Source organism: Pelobates fuscus, chromosome 3, assembly GCF_036172605.1.
Source record: "Pelobates fuscus isolate aPelFus1 chromosome 3, aPelFus1.pri, whole genome shotgun sequence".
NCBI classification, from domain to species: Eukaryota; Metazoa; Chordata; class Amphibia; order Anura; family Pelobatidae; genus Pelobates; species Pelobates fuscus.
The window spans coordinates 358,178,003-358,201,792 of record NC_086319.1 but is presented as its reverse complement, the minus strand read 5'-3'; the positions used below and the strand labels follow the sequence as shown (position 1 = coordinate 358,201,792).

General features: G+C 42.1%; 1 protein-coding gene across 4 annotated transcripts in view; it reads right to left on the bottom strand.

Annotated features, from left to right (window-relative positions):
- Positions 1-23,790, bottom strand: part of LOC134603363 (cAMP-dependent protein kinase catalytic subunit alpha) — a 67,963-nt gene that overhangs the window by 5,541 nt on the left and 38,632 nt on the right. For 2 of the 4 annotated variants that reach the window (XM_063449248.1, XM_063449246.1), the window contains 8 exons: positions 17,516-17,577; positions 11,805-11,933; positions 11,001-11,099; positions 10,685-10,767; positions 7,300-7,426; positions 6,435-6,530; positions 5,765-5,887; positions 5,161-5,325 (listed from right to left, as the gene is read on the bottom strand). In XM_063449248.1, the coding sequence (XP_063305318.1) occupies positions 5,161-5,325; positions 5,765-5,887; positions 6,435-6,530; positions 7,300-7,426; positions 10,685-10,767; positions 11,001-11,099; positions 11,805-11,933; positions 17,516-17,577 (884 nt within the window). Of the gene's footprint in view, positions 1-5,160; positions 5,326-5,764; positions 5,888-6,434; positions 6,531-7,299; positions 7,427-10,684; positions 10,768-11,000; positions 11,100-11,804; positions 11,934-17,515; positions 17,578-17,732; positions 17,895-20,289; positions 20,830-23,790 lie in introns of those variants that run through there. The other 2 variants (XM_063449245.1, XM_063449247.1) reach the window with 2 other exon arrangements.

Below are 23,790 nucleotides of genomic sequence, written 5' to 3'. Positions count from 1 at the left end.
AGATCTCTCCGCCCAGCGCTGGAAAAAGGTAAGATTTAACCCCTTTCCCCTTTCCAGAGCCGGGCGGGAAGGGGTCCCTGAGGGTGGGGGCACCCTCAGGGCACTCTAGTGCCAGGAAAACGAGTATGTTTTCCTGGCACTAGAGTGGTCCTTTAAGGCTGAGCAGGCCTCACTTGCCGCAAAACAGAACAAACTAACAGACTCCCAAGCCACCATGACACAAAAACTGGCTGAATGTGAAGATCGCAGTCGCAGCAGACATATTAAGATCAGAGGCATCCCTAACACGGTGGAGAGAACAGAACTGCCACAATTCATAAGACGCTTACTGCAGCATATACTTCCCCACAAGCAAGCTAGAAGCATCCTGGTGGACAACATATACAGAACCAGCAGGCAGGACAGACTGCCCCAGCAAACACACAGCGATGTCATAGTACAACTCGTTACACAACTGGATAAAACGGCAATCATGTCAGCGGTCAGAGAAACACCATCCCTGTCCTTCGAACAACATACTCTGACATTCTATAACGATCTCTCCAGGACTACCATGCTATGGAGACAAACGATGCGCCAGGTCACCAGCGTCCTACGACAGAAGAAGATCCCGTACCGCTGGGGCACACCACGCTCCCTACAAGTCACCTTAGAGGGAACAGTCCACAAGCTACACTCGCCAGCAGAGGGCCAAAGGTTCCTAACCCAACAGGGTATCGCTACACAGGTGGAACCAGGGAGAGGCAGCCCTCGGAGACAGCAATGGGATGTGGACAACATCACCCCGTTTGAACCACGAAGAGGTCCCCACGCATCCGTTGCAGACTCAGAGGACTGAACCACAGAGACTGTCATTACTAAGCCTTGTTGAGGCACTGGACACTCTACCAAGTTGTGCACCCTCCCTAGCCAGGGCCAGACTTAACACAGCACAGGCTAGCCTTCCTTGAGCTACCCCCCTTCCCTTACACTTTTACTAGCGCATAAATAAGGTCACCAACCAGGGATAACCAAGTGTCAGACAATAACCCTGCCAGCGGCACATACCAGCTTCCCAAACACCCACAGCCAAACACTTACTGCAACACGATAACAAGGGTGAACCCTAGACGAAACACGAGATGGCTCCGTAGAGGACGACCTCCCTGCTGGCAGTGACACCTGAGCGCAGGCCACTTCAAGCCCCACCACACGCCATATACACCCCGGAGTCATGTAACTGACCTCCTTACACATTAACCCAAAGCCTCAGTAAACACCAGCACCCACCCCAACAAGCCATATATGCCAAATGCTTGCCCTGTGAAGCCATTAGACAACCCCCCCGAGTCACTCACCACAGTCCCAGAGAGACAGGCACTCACACGACACCTTACATATGAGAAACCCAGCCCGCAAACAATTCGGTAAACATGTTATTTGTGTTGATATATAGCTATCTATGTAAGTTCTGCTCACTTATTTACTGTATTAATCTTATTTGCCTTAGACTATACTCCCATGCCAGCACTAACCTGCTAGTATAACGTTATTCCTGTTGAACCTTGCTTCTAGCAACCCAATACTCAGTTAACTCAAGACACAGCAGGGCAAGCTAGGCCTAGAGGGAATAGAAATATGTCTATACAACATAGGAAAGTCTTAATAAAGGTGTATGCTATATAATGTCTCCCAGCTTGTTAAAACATAGTTCAACTTTGATATACACTCTGCCAGACACTGCTAGTACGCAATTTGTGCCTATATAATATGACTATAACAGCACAGCAGAATAGTATTGACAACTAATCTTTAGTATATCTAATGGTAACCTAGATCATCTCAATTCATCAACCAACCAATCTGTTTAGTTAAGCATGTGTGAAAAACATAAAATAGTGCGAATTCCCAAAAAAATACAGCCTTCCCAACATATATGCTCCACCTATGCCTATTATGCTCTAGCCAATATATTACCGTACTGGCAGAACGCATAGAGGCCTACAGCCTAGGACTTAATCCCTTATAACCTCAACGTGTTAAGTAGAGTTCTAATCATTATTTTATGCAGGTCACGTCTATTATCTTTCTTCTATGTGAAAAGTTGAATGCTAAAATATGTCGAGACCTGCAGCAAACGTGTGATAGCAGCTTGCATATCTTTCTAAATTAAAAAATTGTGCAGAGACCAAACTGTCATACAAATGTACAACCGTGTCAAAACTATGCTTACATATGCTGTCGTGGCAGTGTAAGATGTATTGTTATTACTTGCACAACGAAAAATAAAGAATTAAAAAAAAAAAAAAAAAAAAAAATATTTACACCTGAACTGTTCCTTGACAAACATCAGAACTGCACACTTCCTGAAAAGGGAATTATTTATCAGAAGATTGATTAGCATCCACCTGTATGCGGTAGAAACACCCTAACCTTTAGGGGCTGGAGTACAAAATTTAATTAGATGCCCCTGAGGAAGCAGAATTGTAGAGATTCAACAAATTTATGGATGGCAATATTTTGCATAGTGAGAGAATCTCAAGCGGCAATTGGCATAAGCATTTTCTTAAAAGAAAACTGCAGACAAACCTAGGCAGAAAACCATCTCAGTCATATCGTATCTATTTGCAGGGAACAAATTGAACCTGGTGGAACTACACCATGATCCATAGGTTTGCAGCTGTTCTAGAATTTGCTTTAAGCCCAGTAACAGGAGGAAGAAATAATTTTCCATGAAGACTAGTTCATACAGGTTACCATCTTTATTGGCGGAAGCGAGACTGATTACATAGATATACAGTCAGAATAAGACAATACCCATGATCCAGGCTTTCCTTAGCCGTAATTGGGAAGCAGAGGCTAGAGCAGAAAGAATATCTGCAAACTGTACTTCAAAACCTGTTTGATGCAGACTCTGCAGGAATCAATAGCAGAAGTAATTCTTTAAAATTGCAATTCCAACCAACAGCCTTACCTGCTATAGGCTTTCATTAGCTGTATTTGGGAAGCAGAGGCTAGAGCAGACAGAATATCTGCAACTGCATTTCAAAACCTGTTTGATGCAGACTTCGCTGGAATCAATAGCAGAAGTAATTCTTAAAATTGCAATTCCAACCAACAGCCTTACCTGATAGAGGCTTTCCTTAGCTGTATTTGGGAAGCAGAGGCTAGAGCAGACAGAATAGCTGCAACTGCATTTAAAACCTGTTTGATGCAAACCCTGCAGTAACCAAAATTAGGAAGCATTTTCTTGAATTTTCCATTCCAACAGTCAGCTGAAACCTATCTGACTTGGAATTTAAGATAAAACATAAAATGTGCAACCATGGAGTGAAGCACAGGAAAAGTTCTGCCTCAGCTGAAAAACAGACTGCCTTTTTAGAAACTGATATCAGGTGAAACTAGTTGAGGTGGTGAGAATGCTAATTGCAACAGAGCTTTGTCTACAACAATTGCTAAAAGCCTACTGCATGTTTAACCCCTTAAGGACACATGACATGTGTGACATGTCAGGATTCCCTTTTATTCCAGAAGTTTGGTCCTTAAGGGGTTAAGCAAATAAACACTGCAGCTAGAATCCAGGCATTTAAAGAATCCATCTGCTACAACAGTATATTAACTTAACCAAAACCAGATTTTAAATATCAGCCTCCTAAGCATAACCTAGCGAGGATAATCCTCCAATAGTCATACGGGTCATGCTCTTGTGAATATATACCACTTCACTTTAATTGCTGACCCTGTTGCAGCAATTAGTGATTATTGAAACCCATATTAACTAATCACCGAGCAGCAGCTAATTTGAGCCAGAAAGGAAACTTAAAGTTTCCCAATAGAATTATGTAAAAGTATATGCCAATACCCTTTATAATCTTTAGTATATCTAATGGTAACCTAGATCATCTCAATTCATCAACCAATCTGTTTAGTTAAGTAAATAGCAATTAAGTGCTCAGGCAAGATGGGCTAGTTATACACTCTAAAAATGTATAAACACTGCAACCACAGCATGAGGAAAAAATCCTTTCACATGGTTCACACCCCTTTACATAGGTATCCACTAGAAAAGCTTTTTAAATGTGTGTCTACCACTTTAAAAAGAGAGCTTAGAAAAGTTTTACTCAAAGGATAATCTATTTTGGACCCAATCTACTAAGTGCTTACCCCTGCAAAGCGCTATATGATTGAAGACTTTAGTAATAATCCTTAACCCCTTAAGGACACATGACATGTATGACATGTCATGATTCCCCTTTTATTCCAGAAGTTTGGACCTTAAGGGGTTAAATGAAGAGAAGTTAAAAACTCTCCTACTTGGAAACATTATCTACCTTGCAGCACTGATAATTAAAGTATTCAGGCCAGAGTCATTTAAGATAAAGCAAAAAGGCTTACCTTAAATGTCCTCAGAGTGTGTTGGAGGTTGGTGAGAACACACTTGCAACAGATTCTGAGTGCACCTGGCAACAGTTAGTTGCTGCTGGGTAAACAGCCTCTCTAAGTCCTGGAAACCAATATCTTGACCCCGGAGAGAAAAAAACAGATATTGGCGCCTGAATTTTAAAATCACATTACGCATGTCCTGCATTTCGCGATTCCACGGTGGAAATAAACATAACCTGTACGAGTGTTCCACCGCCAGGACTTCCCAGCTAGTGCCCAAAAGCGCACCATCGTCTTCCCGGCACCTGGCTCGGTATAGACGGAATTAATACAACCCGGGGAGCTACAGCCGTCTGGAGTGTTAACCCTGGCTGATCTCTGAAAAATGTATTTAAAAGAAGTAGAGCCTCCAGAGCCTCAGCCCTCTCACCATACTTCTAGGGAGAAAACCTGACCTGACACCCTCCTCTGCCGGAGGCAGGCAAAGAACTGGGGATGTCTTGGATAGGAAGCAATTTATAAGGCCAACGGTTAATTGGGGAGGTCCTTGAAAAGTTTTGGAGATTGCCTGCCTGTTTTATCCCTCCAGATGAAATCCCAGTCGTAAAGCACTGCCTCTAATCTGAAGGGAAAATATAGATTTACATTTTTTTCTTGGGCAAGAGGACATCCTTTTAAGGGCTCCAATTACAAGACAAAGTTAACACAATTCATGCTATCTACCCTATTCTGATACACTTTAATCTGCTACAAGGAGGGAGTTTATTTATTCTTGCCCTTCAAACCCCTAACTGGCACCTTCTTTTGGTAGACTGCAATCCAGTCCGTGGTACTGAACCATTTGTGGCCCTTTATGTCTGTGACCCCGTTTTTCAGGTTTCCAAATCGCTTGGTAAGATCGACTTGCAAAAGGTTTCTTAGGAGATCCTTCAAATCAGAGCTGAAGTGAGAGGGAAATCGAACCTAGAAAAGTGTCAAAACGAGAAAAATAAATGGAGTAAAAAAACTTTGAAAATGAGCTATGGATGAGATTGAGCGGACACAATAAAAAGGATGGGGAGCAGGAGTTTAAATCAGAAAGGGACATAGTAAGTGGGGAAAAAAAGAGTATGACTGGAGAAATGGAAACAGGGAAACCCAGGTAAGATTAACAGAGAGGCAATCCTTTAAATATGCAATGCATGTGTGTTACTGATGAAGTGCATGAATAAGAAAAAAATTCAAATAAAAAAAAAAAACAAAAAAAAAAAAATGAAAATGTTTTCACAAAGAAATTTAAAGAAAGACTAAATCTGGGTTTAGCCACTTGAATGCTGGGAGTGTTCACAACGGAAAAGGTAAAATTTGGTCTAGAATTAAGATCTGAATAAAGAGAAAGTGGAGGTGAGAGGCAGTGACTTACCTTCCCAGATACTATCTTTTCATAGATCTGAATGGGCTGATCGGCAAAAAATGGAGGATACCCAGCAGCCATTTCATATATCAGCACCCCAAGGGCCCACCAATCCACAGCTTTATTGTACCCCTGTCACAGGGAGAAAAAAGTTCAGACATTTGCTCACATACTTTGTCAGAAAGACAAGTTAGAATGCCACGGGAAAAAGTAAATTTTATGTCCTGTTAATCTCTCATGCAGTGCAAAAACAGTCCTATTGATAGCAGTAAAGGGACTATAGACTCCACTGGATTTTTACATATTTATTAATAGCTTGCAAAAGCTGCAGATGTCTGCTTGCAAAAGCCTTAGCAAGACCTTCCCTCTTTGTCCCCAGCACTCTGATTATGTCAGTCAAGGAGGCAGATCAGGGGCAGAGCAAGCAACAGCAGACTGGAAGAAATGTAAGATTTTACTATACTTAAGTGGGCAAAGTGGGGCCAGATAGTGATTTTATCACTATAGGGTCAGGAATACATGTTTGTGTTCCTGGCCGTATAGTGATCCTTTAATTATCAGATTATGTTCACAGTATCCAAGTTCACTGAAGGAGACAAACAGCAGTGCCTTGTTTTGTTCAAAACAACCAACCATCTGCATGTGTTACATATTTGAACTCCAGAACAGCTATTATTACCTTGCTAAGAATAATTTCAGGTGCCAGATACTCTGGAGTCCCGCAAAGAGTCCAGGTCCTTCCTTTCACTCTCTTGGCAAAGCCAAAATCTGTCACCTATTAAGAAAAATGAACAGGTGACTTTATACAGGAGAAGGCCATTATGAAAGCAGAGTACACATTCTATCCGGCACTCACACCAATATCCAGGTATTTCAACTCATGCTAAATACACTCCCCACCTCCCCCACTCCAGTACATATGTGAAAGTCTCTACTCGCTAGTCAAAGAATACAACCTTTCAATATATGCAGGTTTGTGGTAGCTGTACACCACTGAGCACAATTCATATAGTATGATCCAAGTATACTATACCACCCAAATAAATGATGTAAATAGCAATTAAGTGCTCAGGCAAGATGGGCTAGTTATACACTCTAAAAATGTATAAACACTGCAACCACAGCTTGAGGAAAAAATCCTTTCACATGGTTCACACCCCTTTACATAGGTATCCACTAGAAAAGCTTTTTAAATGTGTGTCTACCACTTTAAAAAGAGAGCTTAGAAAAGTTTTCAGAACAGGGAAAAGTAATGTGTAGGGCTAGCTGTGGTACAAATTATGTGACCAGTTTGAATTCAACATGCACAAAGATTACCAACATCAACATTACAGCTGTCTATTACTTTTACCAAAATGATGGCTCTGCTTGAGTACATTTCTAAAATGACACAGATATCCATTACATGATTTACTGTTCATGTATGTTACACATGGAAGTGTGGATAATGTATAACTCATAAGTCCACATTTCAGTTTTGAAATTGCATGCATCATGAAAAGATCTATAATTACGTCCCTGCCCTCGTCCCAAGTCCAGGTTACCTGTATGTATCCCTGCTGGTCTATGAGCAGATTTTCTGGCTTTAGGTCTCGGTATATAAGATCCAAGGAGTGCAGATATTCAAAGGTTAATACAATCTGAGATGCATAGAAACGTGCATGAGGTTCACTGTGAGGACAAAGCGACAAAAAGCACAGTCATGACATGACAGAAGAATTGTATAATTAGCATGATAGGCCTGCATCATACAGATCAAAGACTGAATAAAATACATAAACAGAATATCACAAGAAACGGGTCCACTCATGAAGTAAGAGGAAGCACAGATGCCACTGAAATGAAAGTAACTAACCCTAATGTGTACAGCAGGTCAACTAATCAAAATGCCGTACAGTCCTTGCCAGTGTATTGGGAGAGAAACAGGGTTGTGAGTGAAATAGAGCCTATTACTTTCATGTGAAATAAAATAACAGTGGTTCACCATTCTCTAAAGTATGTGAAACTCCAGCCCGAAGGGGGCAGAGTGTGCCTCCCCCCCTCCCCCCCAGTCCCACCTGTACCCCATAATAAGTATATAACTCAGCCCTGATTACCCCACCAGCTTCACAAAACCACATTCCTGACTGCCCCAATGCATGTGTTCTGAGTTTTGAGAGAATATGGACACATCAAATACTCCGGGAATACTTCCAGCAGGATGCGCCAACCCGGGTGGGACCAATGTCCCACGTAGCAATAGCCGTGAAAGGAATGGTCTGGGCACACCTGGTGGTTTCTTTAGTTGGCAGTCTTTATGTGGAGTGCAGAAAATTAAAAAAAATTATATCTGCACTCCAAATAAAGACTGTCTACTAAAGAAACCACCAGGTGTGCCCAGACCATTCATTTTACACCTATTGCCCAAATGAGTGTGTGAGACCACATCCCTAATTTTCCTAATGGATGCACATGAGAAACCAAGTTGAAACTGCTGTGTGAGACTGCAAACTGTGATATATAAAATACTATAATAACCCTTCCCTGGCATGCTACAGAAGAACAATTGTGGCAAACGCAATGTAATCTTTCCCAGTGTGCAAGAACGCTAGCTGTGAATGAAATACAACATGATCCTTCCCGGTGAGAAAGAAAAGCCCAGCTGTAGAATGAAGCACAAAGAACCCCCTTCCCAATCTGTGCTGACTCAGACACTATGTAAATCTTCCTGTTGAGTAGAGAAAACAAGCAGAACTAAAATACTATATAATCCCTGACTGAGGATAGTTAATGTAGCAGAACATTTCTTGGGGGTCTGATATAGTGCTACAAGACATCTTGTTGCATTTAATTTTTGTAAAATCTGTTCAGTAGTTATTCTAGTTAAAATTGAGAGAAATTATTTTCACTTGGACATCCTTACGACACATGTATCAGCAAGGTAGGTCAAACAACCATTTTCTCTTCCCTGTCCAGTAGGATTATGCAACTTAAAGGGGGCCTGACATTTATAATGTACTGCTCTGTTCACACAAAACTCCGTAGCTGAGGAACCATTCATTATGCAGGATCAATTTCGCAGTTTTTACATAGCATTGGCATCAATCATAAGATTGCTTGACATTATAAAAATTCCCCATAAATCCCTGCCTGGTATGAGTTTATAGGATATGCCAAGACTCCACTGAAAAGAACTATACTCCCAAACTGGCTAAACCACTTCCTGGTTACATGGGATCTCACAGCAGCTGGGTGAGTGGGTCAAAGAAGTACATTGCAATATGAGAAGATTCAAGTCTTTATCTTTTATAAATAAATAAAAAATGAAAGGGCGTTTTATAAAAGAAGTGCAGTTTTGTTTTGAAATAGACAATTATAAAATAAGCTTGCAGGGACAGGAACATAAAACAAATTAAGGGTATGTTAATAATGGGGGGGGGGGGGGCTCAACTTGCCCTTCGGTGTCTTTATAGGGACACCATAAGCTCCCAGACCACTTCACTGAGATGAAGTGGCCTGGGTGCCATGTCCCTGTACTTTTAAAACCTGTAACCATTCTGGAGGAAAGGCAATACTTACATTGCACGGACCGGTTGAAATGCCACTAGAGACCAACTGATTAGCGCAGCGAGGCATTTTACCAGGCACCCGCACTAGCCTCCCCATGCTATCCTATAGGAAAACATTACATTGGCTGAGATCAGGATTAAAATGAAGTAAACTACCTCATTAACCCTTGAGGGGGTGGGGGACTGTCACCTAAATGGTGACTAGGCCATAATATTGTTTGGAATACACCATTTGTATTCCTTAACCTATAATGTTCCTTTAAGTACCAGCAGAATTTGACAATTTAATAACGTTTATGGCATTTTGAAGGGATGTATCTGGGATGGGAAAAAGAAAAAGCACTTTATTATTTTTTAGCATGCTGGGCCTGTTTGAACAGTTTACATAAACACTTGGATAAAAATACAGCAGTTACTTTTCTACACAATTTCTATAGAGAAGCAAAGAAAAGCATTAACATTTCATGGGCAGGGTATGTGGAAATAGAGATCTAATTGGTTACAATCAGTCACATTGACTTGCACTTTAGCCTCCCGGTGGATGGAGGTTTCCAGTCACCTGCTTAACATATGGACAAACAAAGCTGCCTAGCTATTGCTGTGTCTTCACCACAGGTAGAGAGAGCAATAATAATATGAAAAGGGGGGGGGGAGCCACTTATCGTGTCCCTGTTTGGAGCACAGAATTAAGTCACCTGTTACCAGGTGTTTACTGTTAAACAGAGAGTGGCCAAGCTGTCAAATGCACAAGGAGAGGAACAAAGTGAATCTCAGCACTTAAATTGCCTATAGTACAGGAGAACACTATACTACAAAGCTCTGAACATTTAATCTATGCTTTCACACATCCAACTATTCCAATATAAGGGGAAAACAATATAACCCAAACTCTACATAGTGAATCTTCGCTGCTGCATTACGTTAGGGAACAAAAGATATACCTGTAATACTAAACTCAGCAAGGTGAGTATCACCTGTCTTATTACTCAGGGAGAATGAGGTTACCGCCATGGCGCAAAATTTCCACTCTCCACTAGGTACTGGCATGTAGAAATTCACCCCTGGTGAGTGTGCCACGGACACTTGCAGTGGCAAGTAATGTTTAAGCCTGGCCAATAACATTGAGATCCCTTCTCATACAGTATAATTAAACTTTGCCAGGTGAATTTTAACTGTTGCACCAGGGAATGAGAACAATGATGGATGTTACACAGTCTGCTGCACTTGTTACCATAACATTCTATTCTGTAAAGAGACTATTGACTAACACTCTGTGCAGGAAGAATTGTGGTTAAAAGGTAAAATCACAGCTATCGGCCACACACATTTACAATAGAATATTTAATCTAGCACAGGTTTTACTGCATCCGACGGTATTTACCTGAAGCGTCCGATTCTACGCAAGTGAGAGAACATCTCGCCACCGGCTACATACTCCATGACCATGTATAGGTTAGTGTTATCCTGATTGAGAAAAATATATGAAGTAGAAGTGACAGAATAAAGAACAAAATGAATGCAGCACATTTGGAGATGGGTGGGGTGGTTAATTCAATGTGTTAAAAGGGAGACCACAGCCAAACAGCATACAGGGTGAGAACTGATGGCGCTCTTTACAATGTGAGGGTCAATGGGTTTTAGGTGCATATGGCGACTATGCCATTGATAGATATTGTTTAGATCATAATGCCACTTACCTTGAATGAATACTCCAGGAGGACAAGGAATGGGAAATTTACAGCCTGCAAGATGCGCTTTTCATTCAACGTATGCTCAATCTGCTTCAATTTAACCACCTGGAAGTAGACAGTGGCTTATTCAATTTCCATCATTGCACAAGAAAATCTCATTCACATGCATTATGGACTTTTAAGCTCAATTAAATTATTTCGAATTTCTTTACAGTTAGCAGAGCAGTGTGGTTATGGAGAAATAGTGCCATCTAGAGGTTTCAAGAGTCAAGGAACAGTGGTTTATGGACTTCTCAAGCCCTCCACCCATTAACTCCTAACCTTTATTTATGAATTTACAAGTTTTGCCATAGCTAGAATGCTGGAGATTTAACGGCTGCCTTCTTGCCATCATTCAGTACCGGGCCACTTACTCATATTTAGTGAGCTGCGGAGGTTAGTGATAAATGTACATTCTGGCACTGCAATGGATAGTGCTTTTACTTGCTCACAATGCACAAGGTAATGCTTCTCATAAAACCAATGAGAAGCACCATTAACAACACTGTTCGGCAATTGCCTGAATTTTCTGAAAAGTATTAAATTGGCCTGGGAGATCCCTCGCTAGTGAGAATTTATTGGTAGCAGAACAGTTTACCGCTGGCCTAGAGGTAAGTAACCCTTATTTTAGGACACTGGTGGGAAAAGGGGGATTCCAAAATCTAAATGATCAATTCAACTATATATTTAGTTCTAGTGTACTCCCTTAAGCATCCAGGTAACCAGTCACAGTTCTAGTGACAACAAAACACGTATCGTTGTGGCCTTTACCTTCTGCTTGTCCAGGATCTTCATGGCATAATGATGGCCATTTTCTTTGTGTCTGACGAGCATCACTCGACCAAATGAACCTGTGCCCAGAGTCTTAATGCGTTCAAACTGGTCTAAGTGAGCAGTGTTCTGAGAGAAACAAGACAAAAGGTGAATTGAAGAGAGATAGAGGTTATTCAATGAACCTGTTCTTTTACAGTACTGATAAGGAGATTGCACAGATTAAAAAAGCGAAAAAAGCCAAACTAGAAAAAAGTCCAGCTATCTTGGCCTCAACATTTCAACTTATTACAGTTATCAGTTGAGTATATAAATCCCCATTGTTACCATTTCTTATCAATTCCAGACTATGATAGAGAAGGAGCATGAATATTGCGTGTGAATTATATAAACAACTCTATTCACTGGAAGAAGGCCCACATTGCAAATACTATCGCGACCTGCCTTAAATAAATAGTATATATATACATACATACATACACACATATACACACACACACACACACACACCCCATAGGCCTGAATTTGTGGGAGGAGTTTTCCCTATATAAACCCTACCCCCCTACTTACCTTTTCCGGTTACAGATTTGAGTGACATCACAACATCCATCACTTACGATTAGTTTTCCTCCCCGCTAATTTTACAGCAAGCAGCCCATGGACCTGGCGTTCAGCCTCTCCGGCCACAAGACGCAGCCTACTTACGTATGTACACGTGGGAACTCATTTGCAGCGTCCCCACGTTCGGGCCTACCAATCGCGGGGGTGGGCTCCCTTTGTATTTTCAAACAAGAGGGCAGTTTGTTTGTTTTACTTTGTAACCCCCCGTACTTACTAGCGTTCACATGTTTCATAGTACCATATAGCATGCTTATTCGTTTTTCTGTACGTTCTTCGGTTTTAAAATTCTTACGTTCACCGTCTTTGTCCCATTCGTACGTGTTTAGATTACTGCATCCATTCGGTTAAAACGTAGCCTTCCTAGCCACTTTCACACAGCCATTTGGGATTAGCCTGTTTTTATAATGTTCACCGTTTGCATGGGTCTTGTACCATAAGCTTTGTTATAAACTGTGGCGGAACCAACCTCGCCACTGTGAACTGGAGAAGCCTGGTTGCTAGCCTCCTGCCCTGGGGTGTATTAACTCTTTAAGAAGTGTATTTGGGCACAATGGATTTTTGTATGCTGTTCCTGGCCCTTTAAATACTTGGGAGCAGTGTTACAACTTTTAAACTGGCACTTCGAATGCAGTCGAAGTGCCAAAGTCGTCGCCATTCGACAAACGAACACGTGGCGGCGGCCATTTTAACTTATTCAAACGCGGTCAGTGGTGTGTGCAGCCAAATCCCTGACCCGTACCTTCTTCGACACTGCGGCTGGAGACTAAGTCCCGTTCGAAGATTCGAACGCGCGTTCGAATGGGACTTAGTCATTTTCTCTGTGTAAAATAGACCGACCGCACAGCCCAAATCCATGGAACTGTTTTGGGCATGAAAATGTGCTTGCGGTAGGTCAAAAGTGACTTATACTTAACTCCAGAACGGCTGGATGGATTCGAATGATTTTTGGGTATGTTTGTATTTGGAATGTGCTGATTAATAATATGTAAATGTTATTAACATTGGATGTATGGTTTTAGAGTTATTGGGTAAAAAGTATGTTTAAACTGTAAGGGGAGGCTAAGGGGAGGGAATCTGTGGGATGTAACCATTGTGTGATTGGGTAATGTATAATTGTATGTGGGCGTCTCCCTCGCAGGGGAGAATCGCATAAAAGCAGAGTGTGTGTCATTAAACCTGAGTTCCTGCTTAACCCTCAAAACTAAGTGACGTCTCGTTATTGGGGGAATTGGATTGTATGCTGACTGCCAGGAGTGTAACCCTTTTGTATGGTTTTCCTGTTCGGCTGTTTCCAGGATTCATAGAGTTTGCAGTTCGGGAGATTGGTGCTTACAGTTGCTGCCTGTGCATCTGGAAAGGGGAATATCGCCAAAACGGTTTTTAACCTCTGGTGAGCAAAACGGTCCGTTACATAAATTAACTGTTCGTTCAGTATGCACTGTAGTCCTCCCCATTCGTGCAGGCTTTTCTGTAAGGAAGCATCCCTCCCAGCCAGAGCTAGGAAAGCGGAACTTTTCAAACAGCTAGCAGCCCAGTCCAACGAACCCAGGCCTGGCACAAGTTCTTAGGAGCCCCAGGGAGGCAGTTATGGTCAAGTTAAAGACATGTCATCTATCCTTTGCCGACCTGAGACCCCCATCTTGTGCGGTATGTTCCTCCACCTTGCGTCCCTGCGAAGCAGATCCCTCCACTACCCCCTCTGACAGTCAGGACAGGGGCCAAAGAGATAAGCTAGGCAGACCAGTCATTCCTGGGCAGGGCGCAAGTGTGCAACAATTTCAACTGAGGAACTTGCAGCTACAACGCACATTTGCTCCATCTGCTTTAGGGCACATACAAATGCCATGTGCCCCTCTAAGCTTTTCCCTAAAAAGTGACGGACTGACTGAGATTAACATCGACAATCTGGCTTTTCACTTGCGCACCCACCCCTCTCCCCACTTGGTGCAATTCCTGATTTCTCAAACGGTTTTCATACAGGGCTCATAGTACTTCCCACAGGCACTCTAGAATACACCAATTTACTTTCAGCCACAAACGACCCAACTGCAGTTGATGAATTGCTACAGAAGGAGACCACGTCAGGTTTTATTATTGGTCCCTTTCCACACCCTCCTTTTTCCACTTGGCAGACAAACCCTATTGGAGTTGTTACCGTTAGCACCTCTAATAAACAACCTCTAATCATCGATTTGTCCGCGCCTCATTCTTCTCACAATCCTAGTTTAAATTCACTGATTTTGGCTGAACAATTTTCTCTCCACTACTCCACTATTTGATACAGTTCCACACAATCGATTAGTGTTCAAAATTAAAGAAATCGGCCTAGATGAAAATGCTTGTTCTTGGGTAAAACATTACCTTAAAAATAGAGTACAAAGAGTTGTCATTAATGGTAACTTTTCAAGCTGGACAGAGGTGGCAAGTGGTGTCCCTCAGGGTTCTGTTCTGGGACCCTTTCTATTTAACATGTTTATAAATTATCTTGAAAAAAGCATTAAAAGTTATTTTTCAGTGTTTGCATATGACACAAAACTGACTGGGTGACTGGGCACTCAAATGGGAAATGAAATTTCATGTTGAAAAAATGCAAAGTTATGCACAAGCAACGTATACCCTTAATGGATGCAAATTAGGGATAACACACGAGAAGGATTTGGGAATTGTTATAGACGATAAACTATGCAACAATGTGCAATGTCAATCAGCAGTGGCTAAGGCCAGTAAGGTATTGTCATGTATGAAAAAGGGCATTCATTCTCGGGACGAGAATATCATTTTGCCTCTTTATAAATCATAAAACCACATATTTTATATGCTGTGCAATTTTGGGCACCTGTTCTAAAGAAGGATATAATGTCACTAGAAAAAGTGCAGAGGTGGGCTACAAAATTAATAAAAGGAAAGGAATGGAACATATTCGCTATGAAGAAAGGTTAACAAATTTAAACCTCTTTAGTTTAAAAAAACGTTGCCTGAGAGAGATTTGGGATATGATAACATAATACAAATATATTCGGGGCCAATACAAACCATTGTGTGGAAATCTATTCACAAACCGGACCTTACAGAGGACTGGAAGAAAGAAGATTTCATCTAAGGCAAAGTTTCATCTAAGAAAAGTTTTTTTTACTGTAAGAACAATAAGGATGTGGAATTCTCTGCCTGAAGAAGCGGTTTTATGAGACCATACAAATGTTCAAACAGCAATTAGATGCATACTTGCACAAACAATATTCAAGGATATATTTTTTTCAATGTAGGGTAATAGCTGCTTGAGCCAAGGATAAATCTGACTGCCATTCTGGGATAAAGAAGGAATTTTTTCCTAGTTTGTTGCAAAATTGGAAGTGCTTCAAACTGTTTTTTTTTTGCTTTCTTTTGGATGAACAGCAAAAAACAAATGTGAGGAAGCTGTGTAGCTATGTAACGCCTTCACATGGAGCACCCCTTCGCCGACTACCTACCATGCAGAATCCGTCATTCCCGGAACTAATCATGGACTAACGGGATTAATGGACCATGCACAAACACTCTTACGGAACGCACTGTCAGCCAACACAAAGACAGCATACGATAGGGCTTTGATAATATTCCGCAAATTTGGTTGGGAATTTCTAGTACCGTAGATAATTTCTCTATCGATACCATGGTGGCTTTTGCCTCTTTTTGCCACCTACACCTTAAGTTAGCACATAACACCATCAAGTTATACGTCACTGGAATACAAGACCACGTCCTCACCACCTTTCAAAATGATTCATAAAAAGGTATTAACATGACAGATTGACCTCCTACTAACCATAGATGGACCCATATTCAGGAACTTATCTGACATTGTGGACACAAATCCCTTTAATGTCCAGGCTTACTCTATCCTAAAGGTAGCTATTTACATCGCCTTCTACGGCTCCCTCAGACCCAGAGAGTTCACTGTGGTCAGTCAATCCGATGTCAGCACAAGTTTAAAACTATCTGATCTGGTCAAATAGAACTACCACTACGTTTGTCTAAGACCAACCAATCCCTCTCTTTTTAACAGAAACCTCTGGTGCCCCATGAAGATACTCTACTAATTCCTCAGTCACCCAGCTAGCTCTCCCTTACTACTTCTTCACGTACACCCACTTACCACTTCTAAGTTTATATTTTACATTCGAGAACTGCTGCTAAGACTAGGACATAACCCCTCTTCGTTTTCTGGACACTCCTTCAGGATCAGGGCGGCCTCCGCAGTACTCCAGTCCATATCATTAAAAGACTGGGCAGATGAAAATCCTCAGTTTACAGCACTTATACCCACAACCTGAGAAAGAACTCAGGAAAGCATTTTAATATTTATCATTTGGAGTATGCAATAAAGTGTTTTTTCTTCTATATATTTTGCCCTCTTTATTACAGGCCTACCCGTACGTTGGTTTCGGCACACCACTACCAACTTTCCCCCTCTCCTCTATTGTATATACGATTTACGTTCTGATCACCAGTAAAAGGCCATGGGCCTGAATTTGTGGGAGGAGTTTTCCCTATATAAACCTCCCCCCCCCCCCAGTTGCCTTTGCCGGTTTCAGATTCCAGCGACCCCACCTACCACTCCCTCTAATATCTTATTCTATTACATTACCTCTGGTGGGCCCTCTTTATTACAGGCCTACCCGTACGTTAGTTTTGGCACACCACTACTAACTTTTCCCCTCTCCTCTAATTAATATATATATTAACCTGTGTGAATCAGTAGTTGACAGTTGTTGAGTATGCAATGATACCTTTTTAATGGACCAACATAATATTTCAAAGAAAAGTTTGAGAGTTTTCCTTTCTTCCTCAGGTCTGAAGCTAAACACACACACACTGTCATTATTACAAAGTATGCAATACAGACACATAGCGAGATGTAGATACTACACCCAAATGTCAGATACCTGACCAAACCTCAACATAACATAGGTGTACTCATGCAACAAAATACATAACAGAGGCCACTATGCATACCCACCCATGCAACGCAATAGAGGCCAATTACTACAAATTAATACTTACACATAAACACACGCCAATTATTACTTGATATATCAGTTGTTCAAGCTTACCTGTGCTGGGTTTTCCCATTTTTTCAGAAAGTCTTCCTTCGCTTTTGCCAGGAATTCTTTCACTGTGGGGAGGAAGACAATTATATTAAGGCCATGGCAAAGAGGAGATATCAAAAGACTGAATATTTCAGGGAGAGAGGAAGAAAATAAGCGTACAAGAGCAGAACAAGAGAGGGGAAAAAGTCTGCAATGTCAGACACACTAAAGAATGTAGTACCTGCCACACACATAGTCCACGGCCATTCAGCCCCATCGGTTAATAGTACAAAATCCATATACCCAGCTCATAACCAATTCTACAATATGCAGTTCGTTCATCCATAGACTTTAAATGTTCTGTATTAGAGGTACCAGTTCATGGTAATCAGGACTTTGCCCTCGTAGAGAAAAATATGAGCTAGAATGACCCCTTACTGAGTTCCCTCCCCTCACATGGCGGATATTTCGTGAAAACAGTACCCTCCTCTCTACATTAGGAAATATTCAGGTGGGTAGACTAGTCAGCTCTCAGCACCATTAACACAAAGGGTCTCATATGAACTCGAAAGTTCTAGCACAGATTACAGAACGTCAATCAAGTAACCCAGAAACCATTAACAAAAGAGAAGAACGGATTACTTCTGTCAACTACTGATTCACACAGGTTAAAAAAAATAAAAAATAAAAAATAAAAAAAAAATCATATCCTGCTTGTTCACAGGTAACTGGTTTCTTCAATAACGTGGCAGTTTCTAATTCTCTTGGTGTTCTATACAGACTGTTATCTCAAAAAGGCCTCTTCTTACTGGCGTAGAACACTTAACTAATGGATATAACCCAGGATAATCATATAAATAATGCAACACAAAGAGATGACAAGAGGTTGTAGATACTGTGCACAAATGCTAGAGACACCTGACCAAACAGTACAGAGGTTTTCTCCCCTACTATATCCATACCACTCTTAGAAATCAACTCGCAATTCTGCAGCACAATACAGAGGCAGACTCTACTAGTCCTGCTACACAATACAAAGGTCAAATATAACGTCCAAGTAATATAATCTGGACGACGTCTCCTGCCATGTAATGCAGGTCCTACATCTCCTGGAGTGTAATGCAGAGGCTGGTTACATGGCACCTGCAATGACATACAGAGGCGCACCTTATGTCTCCTTTGATGCCGTCTCCTGTAATGTAATATTAAGATTAGACCTCCATCTCCTATAATGTAATACACAAACAATTAACATATATAACCTGATGGATATTCTAATCAAGCCATGCATTACACTTATGCCTGTGTAATACAGAGATCATTCAAATTCCACACAGTGACATAGTGATGGACCTAAAGACAAGCTTTCCCTCTGCGTTCATGCCATGAGTGACAAACTGGCATATTTTGAACCCCACTGAACACAAGAATTGAATTTTAAACACTTCATGAGCATAATACTTAAATATATGTTTCACTGGAACCTGACAGGCCCCAAGGCTACTTTAGAGATTTAGTGACAAGGACGGACAATAGAAAATAAAATAAAAAACGACTCCTGTCAAACAAGAGCCAAATGCCGGTCATTCCATTACTAGACAAGTTTTTGTAAACATGTTACTGCTTCATGTAGATGGGCCATATATGAGAAGTGCTTCCTTACAGTATACAGGATTCATATACTGTTGTGGTCACTGGGGATCAATTAACTAATCAAAGCACCCCCTTTAGCATAAACGTATTATATTCCTGGAACATATGCAATATACAAATATACACACTGCAGGGCAGCATTCATCGCCTGTACATCAGCATGTACAAAGGATTATTCAAATAAAGCATGGTGAATGTGAAAGTTATAATCTCTCTGAGTGGAGTGTCAAGAAGCACAAAGCAATGATAGACATCTGTCTTTTTACATACACAGATGAATATCAAGAGATAGCAGAACTGTCAGGCCACAACATGGTTAAGAAATGTGTTTACACAAGCCCTGCCCCCTGAGGATGTAAGCCACACCTTTTGACAAGAGAGTCAAACCGGTTATGCCAGCTGTGCCCATCCTATGCCCAGAGGCAATTCAGATTGTCAGCTTACTTTGTAAAGGAGCTTAATATGCTTTGTGCCCCTTAACCTGCATGTTAAAAAGACATGGTCCTGTAAGAAACACAGGGTGACATTGTGACAGATGTCACGCGGAGCAGTGAAGCTGTGCGATAAAGCTAGCCAGAAAAGAGCAGGAAGTTAAAATGACAGATTAGTTACAGAGCAGTTATCATCCCTTGGTTACAAGGCCCTAGGCCCCCTCCTCCAGTATTGCAGAACATTGCTCAGAGTTATTTAGAGAGCCTCTCAGCTTTGCCTTAAGAGGGTGTGATAAGGGAGGCATGCAGAGCATCATGTAATTGTGCTCGCCAAAGCAATACAGCTTATCGCCTGACTGTGCTTCCTCAGGAACAATGCAGAGCATCTCCAAAGCAGAACATATTTCTACAGTGTAACCAATATAATACACCATTGCAGAGCATCACAACCATTTAAACCAGTTCCCAAGCACAGAGCTTTAAAGAACTTCACAGCACTTCACCCATCCGACACATTCATTTGGAGCATTCCCTCCCATGGATCTAATCTGACACTCTTCAACAACCACAAACTAAACTGTACCCCACAAGTTAAATCCCATGATCACTCAACCCTCAAAAGATCGTCTGTGATTGTTTTTCTCAAATATAACGCAGCGCTTCGCGCAAAAGCACTCACAGCTCCCTGCCGCACAAAGCTTGGCGCACACTCACTCTCCCGGTCCCAGCACAGCACGCTGTTTGGCAGGGTGGGTGTCTGAGGGCTGGTGGGGAGCCCTGCCTCTCTCCCCGGGGCTGGGCTGCGGGGTCCACGACTGAACACCCGTGAGGCAAAGCTCTCCAACTTCTGCAGGGCCGACATCCTCAGGCCACAGAGCCCACAATTCAAGGTGAACTAAATTCAAGCACCCCACATTAAGATGGAGCAGGGGAGGCAGAGCTAAAGGTATAAGAGAAGCAAAGAGAGTCGAGTGAGGGAATAACTCAGGAAGAGGGACTTCTTGGGTTAAAGATGGTTTGATGTGAGTTTAAACAGGATGGAAAAGGGAGGATACAGAGCAAGTTAGAGAGAGATGATAGAGTGAGAAAAAGTTCATCTTAACAATCAGAAATAAGGACAAAGGAGGAGAGAAGGTAAACTCTTCAATGAAGAAGCTGGAGGGCAGAGAGCATGTGGCAGCAAGTGAGCACCGAGTGTGCAAGAGACAGGTGGGAGGAGAGATACTGGGCGAGAGAGGGAGAGAGAGAGAGAGAGAGAGAGACTGAGACTGACTGCTGGAGAAAGAAGCAGGGAAGGCTTGCTTTCTTATCAGCAGGCTGCAGGTCTCTACTGTTGACAGGGGGAGGGAAGAGGGGAGTCCAGATAAAAACAAAGGGGAGGAGTATGGATACAAGAGGGACCTGGGAGTGAGGGGGGAGAGGGAACATGTGAGAGAGGTTGTTCGTGCAATAGCAGGTGCATGCATTTAGGGGAAGCACGTACAAGTGAAAGATCACCACAACATGAGTGGTAGTTCAGTTGTGAACTATTGAAAGTAGAGAGGAAAGTAATACAGAGAAACAAAGGAAGGGCAATGAGGTAGTGATGGAGAGAGTGCCAATTGGCGATAGTTGGTGCAGCACACAAGGTGCAATGCTCTTGTAAAGCCCTCCAGACGGAGCTCACTGTCTGCCTGCCAGGTGGCTGGACTCTTATCTAACATCACTGCCTGGCACGGAGAGTTACATTACACGTTCCGCACATACAACTAGGACTGATATGTAAAAGTTACATTTTCAGACCTTCACATACTTGCAAACCTTTACTTATTCACCACACTTAAATTAGCCACTTTTCTACCTGCAGCACATACCTCTAGCAAACAATACTACGGGTACAATAAAATATATAACACCGCTGGAGGAACGCAGGCATTAACTGACTCTATAAACATAACATATGCAGAGTTTAACTTTGGACAGATTACTTTGTTGATCTAAACTAGAGAAAGGCAAACATCCCCAGCCCCCTCTCTGCACGATTTATCAAGAAGCACAAGAGATGGGTGGGTGAGGTCTCTTCCTTACATACACTTTCATGGTTATTCAACAAACGCTGAATTCTGAAGAATTGAAAAGGGAATTTTCTGACTTTTTTTTTCTTTTTTTTTTTTTTTAAACATTCCTATGTCTATTTTGGGCAAAGACTTGCAATTCCCTCTTCAATTCTCTACAGTGTCTAGCAGAGCATTCTAACTCCATCTTTTCTGTATACTACTACTACCACCACCAAGATTCAGGTGTTTAATGAGGAAAGTGATCTTGAATAGTAAGGTTCTGGATGATATATTTCTAGCAAATGTTCAAATTGAATATAAAAGTTTGTGAACGGGGGACAGGGCCAGACAGCCGAGCTGGACGGTCACAAGAATGAACAGCTCCTGCAATTTTCTAAACTTTAAGCCCCTAAAACAACGAATTTCTTAAAAGCTGACTCACAGCAAAGACCAGCGGCCCAAAGGAGGCACTGGATCCAGGGAGAGGCTGGCTCCTTGAGCTACAGTCCCCTGGAGGACAATGCCTGACCTGAAGGCCCAGAGCAGAGTGGAACCGGCCCTGTCCCCTCCCCCCTCTGGACCAGGGGGGTGATCCCGGTCCTTGCCCTGGGACACAGACCGCTACAACACAATTAAGGCCCAGTAACGAGACCACCCAGATCGGCGACCTCTGCACCTCATCCAAAATGGTGGACGCCATGTGCGCTAATGGCAGAGAAAAGGGATATTCTTCACCCACGCACAAGCCTGACAGCATTGCAGCACCTCAGCAGGCCAGAACCCGGCGAAGCGAAGAGGGCACAACAAGCCAGCAAAACCCTACCTTTCAGCCGAGAAGAGAACTGGTCTCGAACGTAAAGAGCCGCACACCCCTGCCGGAAAAGCCGCGATGCACACCTGACAGCCGGCATGCAGCAGTAGATTGGGAAGCACACAGAGGAAACTGGCGGAGCAGAGACTCACATGGATGTTTTGCCTATGTGGCCCGCGGAACTAAACCTGCACAGTTTGGGGACTACACAGGCGAGATCCAGCACCACTGATAAACTGACCTCACCAACCGAACTAGAATCCGGCCGCAAGGGCCCTCGAGGTGACCATCTTATCTCCCACTGCAAAGCTGCAGTTCTGTCCTTGAACCTTTTACTCTTGCCAGCCACCTGACAGCATAGATCTGTGGCCTGATGTCTTTATTATAATAAAATGATACAGATGTAAAATGTTAGACACCTACCAAATGTTGTGCCCTCAGTTTAACCCAGCTCAGCCAGTGGGCCTCTGCTAAGCCTCTGCCAGCCACATCACTTTACATTGTTTTCACTTTAAATTGTTTTACCTTATTTTATTTAGTGAAAGTGCCCCAATCATTTCTGCAGCAGGGCCTGGTCTCCCAGTGGTAATAACAGCTTGTACTTAATTACGCCTTCGTTAGCCTGTTATTATAGCCTGTAATAATGCAAGTCCTTAGCAAGCCATGTCTCAGACCTTACCAAAGTGATGTACAACGCTTGGCCATCTCGACATGGTATAATACGCATGTATGTAAACGCTGGAGCAGCAACTAATTCATGTTTTACATTTTCAACCAAAAAATATGTGCAGTTTCTTTTGACATACTGTGTTTACACTTGAAGCCTGTAATCACTTATAATGTAACTTAACTATATGTCATTGTCACACAATGTTTGTTTCCGCTGCACTCCAAAAATAAAGAATATAAAAAAATAAAAATAAAAAGTTTGTGAACAGGTGAAAGATAAGCAGAGATGGTTGTCTTTCGATTCTATAGCCAAACATTAACTAGATGAAGGTTCATGTGAATTTGTGGCTTGTACAGATTGTCCTTGTAGACAGGACACATGCCTTGTTTGGGTTTAACCACTGCCCTTTACCTAGATTTAACCCTCTGAAAACCTCAAACAGAGCAGAACCCTCTGTTTACAAAGCATACATACTCTGCCAAAAAAAAAAAATCTACCCTTGTGACCAGGCAGTGTTTGCATAAAGTGTTGCATTAAAAAGGAGAACTTTAAAATAAACATGGCACATAATTAAAGAAGAATTAAATTGGACCTTAATTTTACTCCCCCTGTTGAATTAGGTGCTTTATATGCTACATCGCGATAGATCTGTATTTTAATTGGCTGCAAGGTGTAATTATGTACCTGGAACAAGGGTT